This window comes from Podarcis vaucheri (genome assembly GCF_965113315.1).
Source record: "Podarcis vaucheri genome assembly, chromosome: 8".
Taxonomy (NCBI): domain Eukaryota; kingdom Metazoa; phylum Chordata; class Lepidosauria; order Squamata; family Lacertidae; genus Podarcis; species Podarcis vaucheri.
This window is the reverse complement of record NC_138766.1, coordinates 12845588-12852468: the sequence shown is the minus strand read 5'-3', so window position 1 is coordinate 12852468 and position 6881 is coordinate 12845588. Positions and strand designations below refer to the sequence as shown.

At 45.8% G+C, this 6881-nt stretch overlaps 1 protein-coding gene across 1 annotated transcript in view; it reads left to right on the top strand.

Annotated features, from left to right (window-relative positions):
- Positions 1-1506: 1506 nt before the first annotated feature.
- GALNT12 (polypeptide N-acetylgalactosaminyltransferase 12) overlaps positions 1507-6881 on the top strand; it is a 41998-nt gene continuing 36623 nt past the window's right edge. Inside the window, exons 1-2 of the mRNA XM_082234448.1 lie at positions 1507-1916; positions 6170-6339. Of these exons, the coding sequence (XP_082090574.1) occupies positions 1522-1916; positions 6170-6339 (565 nt within the window). The 5' untranslated portion in view covers positions 1507-1521. The remainder of the gene's footprint in view (positions 1917-6169; positions 6340-6881) is intronic.

Genomic DNA, 6881 nt, shown 5'->3' with positions numbered 1-6881 from the left:
CCTGGAACTAGGGGTGTTATGTACTGAAGTTCTCACCCTGGGCCAGCAGGGGGATACTGTAGATAGTTTTCACTCAGGTCCACATATGCAAATAAGGGATTGAAAGTGACGTTCAGTGATTGGATAGTTACAGAAAATGGTTACTGTTGCGTTGTAGTGGAGCTCTATATAAGCAGGCTGGCTGAACCCTTCAGTTCAGTTCTGTTCTGGCCTGTGAATAAACAAGAGCTGTTTGAAGAATTGCTGTGTCATCTGATATGTTCACCCACAACTTAACAAGGGGCACATAGGATTGCAAACACACTTGGTCAGGAAACAGGCCCTGTTGAAAATAGTGGGGTTTCACTTCTCTTTTCCGGGTTGTGCTGCAAACTATCCGCATGCATCCCCCACTACCCCCAACAACTACCATTCCACCCTCATCTTTGACAGAGGTGCAAAGGGCAGCAGGAGCTTTTCTGCAGTGGCTCCCTGCTTGTGCAATGCTTTCCCTGGGGAATCTAGCCTGAGGCCTTTGTTGCAAGCCTTTAGTCACCTGGCGAAAAAACCTTTCTCTTCAACCAGGCCAATTGACAATCTGTTTTTTTAAATACAGTTACAGATAGGTAGCCGTGTTGGTCTGCCATAGTCAAAATAAAAAAAATCCTTCCAGTAGCACCTTAAAGACCAACTAAGTTAGTTCTTGGTATGAGCTTTCGTGTGCATGCACACTTCTTCAGATACACTGAAACAGAAGTTGCCAGATCCTTCTATATAGTGAGAAGGTGGGGAGGGGTATTTCTCAGAAGGGTGGTGGGAATGGGAGATTGGCAGATAGCTGAGATGAGCCTGTTGACGACTCTTAACGACTGCAATAGGTCTTACAGGAAAAGGCAAGGGGCGAGAAGGTGAAAAATGGCTTAGTCATGTATAATGAGATAAGAATCCAATGTCTCTGTTCAGACCAGGTCTCTCCATGGTTTTAAGTTTGGTAATGAGTTGCAATTCAGCAGCTTCTCTTTCCGGTCTATTTCTGAAATTCCTTTGTAGTAAAACAGCTACTTTGAGATCTTGTATAGAATGTCCTGGGAGATTGAAGTGTTCTCCTACTGGTTTCTCTGTTTTGTGATTCTTGGTTTTTTAAATGTGTTTGTGGGAGGGGTGGGGTACGGAGTTTTTGGTTGCGTTTTTTATTATGTCTCATGTATTATTATTATTTCTGTCGCTGACTGCCCTGAGATGAAGGGCCGTATAAAAATTAAATAAACAGGCGAAGAAGTCTGGTTCGTTTTTCTTGCTTTGTGGCGTGTTTTGGTTTTTCTGTGGCGAGCTGTCAAACTTCCGAGGCCAGGAGCCGCGCGGCCTCTGAGGCACCTCGGCTGCTCCTTCCCTCAGCGCCGCCTCATCCTGCAAAGAAGGCCGCTTCCTCGCTCCGGGCCCGGCGGCGGCGGCGGCGGCGGGGCGGCCCTTCCTCCTCGGGTCCCGCCCCGCGCTCCTCAAGCGAGGCCAGCGCCGGCTCCGGGCGGCGGCGGCGCTGCAGAGATGCGGCGGGTCCGGCGGTCGCGGGTGTCCCGAGCGGGAGGGCCTCTGGCTTTGGCGGCGGCGGCCCTGCTGGTGGCGGCGACGGGGGCGCTGGGCTGGCTGTTGCTGTGGCAACGCGGCCTGCCGGACTCGGAGCTGGGCGAGGCCGGCGGAGTCGCGCTGCCCTCGCAGCAGCCCGCCGAGCTCGCCCGGCGGCTCCTGCGCAGGCCCGTGTACGCCAAGCCTCCGCTGGGCAGGGAAGCGGAGCTGGGCGAGCTGGGCCGGCCCGTGCGCCTGGAGCTGAGCGCCGCCGAGCAGCGGCTCCAGGAGGAGAGCGTCCGGAGACACCAGATCAACATCTACCTCAGCGACCGCATCTCGCTGCACCGCCGCCTGCCGGAGCGCCGCCACCCCCAGTGAGTAGGGCGGCGGAGGGACGGGCAGTGCCCGAAAAAAACAGGGGAGTCGAGGCAGAGGTGGGGCAGGGGGAAGCCTGGGTGGCCGTCTGTCAATATAGGATCTAGCTGAGATTTCTGCGTGGCCCGGGGTTGGGCTAGATGACCCTCAGGGGACCCACCCAACTTTACAATTCCGTGATTGCACGGGAGAGTCTGCTTCCTCAGGCACCTGAAATGGCCATCTTACTTAGAGCGCAGGGGTGTGTGTGTGTGTGTATGGGAGGTGAGCTCCAGACAAAATCTAAACCAGTGCTCCTTTTTCCTGTGGGTACTCAAGGGTACTCAGTCCCAGCATTAAAATATTTATTTACCATATTTTTCGCTCTATAACACGCACCCGACCATAACACACACGTAGTTTTTAGAGGAGGAAAATCCGTAGGCATGCCACCCATAGGCATTTCCTCCATAACACGCACAGACATTTCCCCTTACTTTCTAGGAGGAAAAAAGTGAGTGTTATGGTGCAAAAAATGCAGTATTTGGTTTTCATATTAAAATTTAACAAACAGATTTCCAACATGCACCATAAAAACAAGATCCCAAAGGATCTCCTGGACTTCCCTCTCCTCCCCTTTTTGGGTCCTCTTGTTAATCATTTGCTCCTGCATCTTTTATAATAATCCAAATCTTTTTCATCTCCACTGTATCCAAATATCACCATTAGACTACAAGTGTTATTACAATCCAACTAACGATTTTAACAGTTTGCAATGATTTTTAAAGTAAGTTATGAATCCTCCCCCCAGTCCCCCATTTTACCCATAATGTTAAAATTGTGGAACTTACTGTAACAACTTCACATTTTTTTTCCTATTAAAAAAAGAAGCAGCACTGAGTAAAACCCATTCAGAGTGGATATGAGCTACTGCCTGTCTGGGGTAGTGTTGGCAAAAACAAGATTGTACTGTATAGTGTACATGAGTGCCTAGGAGAGAAGGTTTGCTTTCGGTAGCAGATTCATAGGGGCCCAGCTATACTCTTCAGTTGTAACAGTATATCATGCCTGTGTTTTTCTCCAACATTTTAAAATCTCCCCTCCTTAAACTTGGCCTGCCTACTGCAACTCGTCCCCCGCCTTACAGGTGAACATATGGCAATCTTTCCATACAATTGTGTGCAAATATTGGCGTGTTACTGTAAATACTATGTCAGAAGAGGAACAGAGCAGGCAATTATGATCTGCTCTGAAAACAGGGAAACAACATTTGGAGGGGGGGGGGAAACCTGTGGCCTTTCTTTCAGTGCCTGTTCAAGTCAGAATGGGATCATGGTGCAGAGGGGTAGCTGTCACCCACCAGATACAAGGTTGGTTCGTTGAAAGACTTCTGTCTGTGGGTATTTAATCCATCTACATTCACCTGTTCACTTCCTGGAACAGTGCACTGCCTCATCCTAGGTTCCCTGGAAGGGTTTGTCCCATACTTTCAGAGCCTGTGTTTTCGTACATAAAAAAAAACAAGTCACTTGTGGCATAAATAGCTAGAATAGGGTTACCAGATGTCCCCGGTTCCCGGGGACAGTCCCCAGATTTACAAATCTGTCCCCGGACAAATTCCATTCCTGGAATGTCCCCAGATTTTCAAATCTGTCCCCGGGAAATGTGGCAGCGGCAGCCTCAGCAGCCTGCAGCCAGCCTGGTAGTGCAGTCGGCTTTGGCCGGCTTCAGGAGCTGCCGCCCCGATCAGTCAAAACAAAGGGGGAAGAGGGAGGAGATTGGGGAAGGCTCAGGAGTCACGGGTGGGTCGTGCGCTTTTGCCCAGTTTTTTAAAAACTCTGCGCATTTATGTTTCATAGGGTGCGAAAGAAGGGCTTTGTACCTTTATGCATGTGTGCTTGGGCCCAGGGTCTTTTGCCTCACCATCCCCACTACTGACTCCCTGTTGCTACTCAGCTTCAACGACAACAAAAAAGTGTCCCTGGATTCATTGAAAAAAATCTGGTAACCATAAGCTAGAATGCATATGAAAACCCAATCCTTAATTAATTGGATAATTCAATACATAATGCCTACCTATGTACAAATGTCATGGTATGTGGTACCTGTGGCTGGAAGTTAATGCAACCAGCAAACTCCACGCCAGAAGCTGTGAATGGGACCTGTGCCAGGTTAGCTTTAATGTAAAGGGTCACCTCTTTGAGAGCATCTCCACTTGAAAATCGTGTCCCAAATGAAGATGTTTGTAAGTTGGTGAGAATGTTTGTAGCCTCTCAAAATCATTGCTGCTTCCAGTTCTGCTGCAGCCCAACCTGTTTCCCATATTTTCTCAGGGAGTCCCATCTCTCACCATCATCCTGCTGCCTCCCCAATAATTATCCAAAAATATGTGAGTTCACACAGCTATATTCCACCATTTTTGGAAGTTTGATATCATGTTAAGATATTTCGGCCATGATCATTACTCAGTTGAGCACTTTCTTTGAACCCAGTCCTACATGTATAGTTACTTATCACTGTGGCTGCAGTCCCATGCTTAAGATCACACAGATAGTTGCTTTCTTTTTATTGCTGCCTGTTCTCAATCAGGCACAGTGGTAGCCTTTGACAATATTTTCTTCCTGGGAATTTTCCAAGCGAGGCACCCTCAACTGACTTAAGCCGGATGTAGTTCCACTCTTTATGCTAGCTGTTCATAATCCTTTCATTCTTGGCACCCCAACCTGTACAATAAACTGCCCTGTACAGTACACATGGACATTGCCAATAGCTGCCTTATCATGTTCATTTCTGCCTGTTGGAGGAAACTGAAGTCTTTTATTTACAAAAGATTCTAACAAGATTGCTCATAAGAAGAAGTAAAAAAATACTACACTTTACTTCCTGGACTAGAGAGATTGTAAATTGCTGACGTTGCAGTGTTTGTGAGTGTAGCGTAACTGAATGGTGTATATATTTCCACCACACAGGTGAAGCTCAGTTTCTGGTTATACACCTGACTATTAGCTACTAATAACTTCTCAGAAATTGGTTTGAGTATCATGCAATTTTACTGTGTTAGGGAACTTGAGAAAGTTATCAGCATGATGAAATTTTCACCGCAAAAACAATCATTTGATTTGGCCCTTGAAGGGAGCAGCAGGAGCATTAGTGAGCAAAATGGGGACACCTTTGGGTAGGAGAGAGGTGTAAGTGAATGATCTGATGAAATATATTTCCTAGAAACCAGAAAACTGAGCAAGTGAATTTTATATGAGCTGGCTGTGATTAACCTTGGTGGGGCAAGGAAGGGAAGTCTTCTGAAGCATTCATGTCTAATCTCCTACAGAACCTCAATCAGGTAGTTTCTTCATAGCAGAATGAAGACAGGCAGTAGATCTGGGTAGCCAACTGGATGGCCTCCCGATGTTGCTGGACTACAACACCTATCATTCCTTCCCATTGGCATGCTGTCTGGGGTTGATGGGAGTTGGAGTCCAACAACACCTGGACGTCACCATGTTGGATACTTCAGGTCAAGATCTTGACATGGTGGCAACATAATGACTTCTACTTTAATTGCCTTTGGCTCTGTAGGTAAGTCCCTGTGCCTGGCATTCTCCCAGTTTGGTAAACGAGGGCGATAGAAGAGTGGGTGACAATTGCCTCAGTAATTCGTTGTAAGGTTTTAATCTATTCATTGGTATGGTTAATTGAATATCACAGATTTTCAAAGCTGATATTTGAACTGCTTGAATAAAGGAGAATGAAGCGCAAATGAAAAACACGTGTGAATCTGAACAGTTACTGCATTCTGTGAAAATATGCTTAACATTTAATAATAATAAACCTATATGGTTAAACTCTGCAGATATTAATGATAAGCTCTCACTGATCCAACTCTAATTGATGTTTTAGAAAAGATATTTATATGCAATTAGTAGCAGCAGAATTGGGAGTGGGATGGTATTTGCAAATAATACATCATGAATAGGTGGTATTGACACTTGGATATACATTCTGATGTGTGCTTGGAAGTAGCATTGAATTCCTTAATATATTTAATGTAGTACGGAGCGTATCACAAACTGGATGTTATTCCTAATGGAGTTGATACGCTCTTTGAAACTGCAAGATGAAAATCTAGGAGAAATTACTTCCTTGCTGCAGGTCCTACTCTACACAATTACGATACGTATTTGTGTATTCACCTCACTTCTGCATAAATTGTTGGGCAGAGTATTGCTTAATTATGTATCTGATTTTTCAATTAAAATGTATGCTTTTCTTACAGATGCAGAGAAAAGAAGTATGATTATTATAACCTTCCAAAGACTTCTGTTATAATAGCTTTTTATAATGAGGCTTGGTCAACGCTTCTCAGAACAGTCCATAGTGTTCTTGAGACTTCTCCTGACATCCTTCTGGAAGAAGTCATCCTTGTAGATGATTACAGTGATAAAGGTAAGCTGTGTCTCCACAAACACCCCTGCTGGCACAGGATTTTCTGTGAAATGAATAGGGCATTTAGTAGCTACTACACTTGGAGGCAAGCGTAGCCCTTTTAGGATATAATTAGTGTAAGAGTGCAACTTAGCAGGAAGTATTTTCAAGGAACAACATAGACTGAAACTGGCTTGCATAGAGATGCATTGCGTGTGGCCTGTGTTCTAATGTTTGGTCTATACTCCTGAAAATTACTTCTCTGTAATCGTAGTGTGATTATCTCGTTGGTATAGCACAATGTTGTTTGTTTCCCACCTCTCTTAAAATCTTGGCGGACATGTGAGCCACCACAGGATGAGGAGACTTGACTAATAATCTTTGGGAATGGTTTACCAAGCGACGGAATATTGCACAGGTTGGGATCCCCAAGAATAAAAAGCTAGGCCGAGGGGAACCTAGCAGGCAGGGCCTGATGCACATAGGTCGGCAAGCTGCAGTTCAGTCATGCTGGTTCCAGCGGCAGCTGTACTCATTTTACAAATGGCTTGTGTGATGCTTGG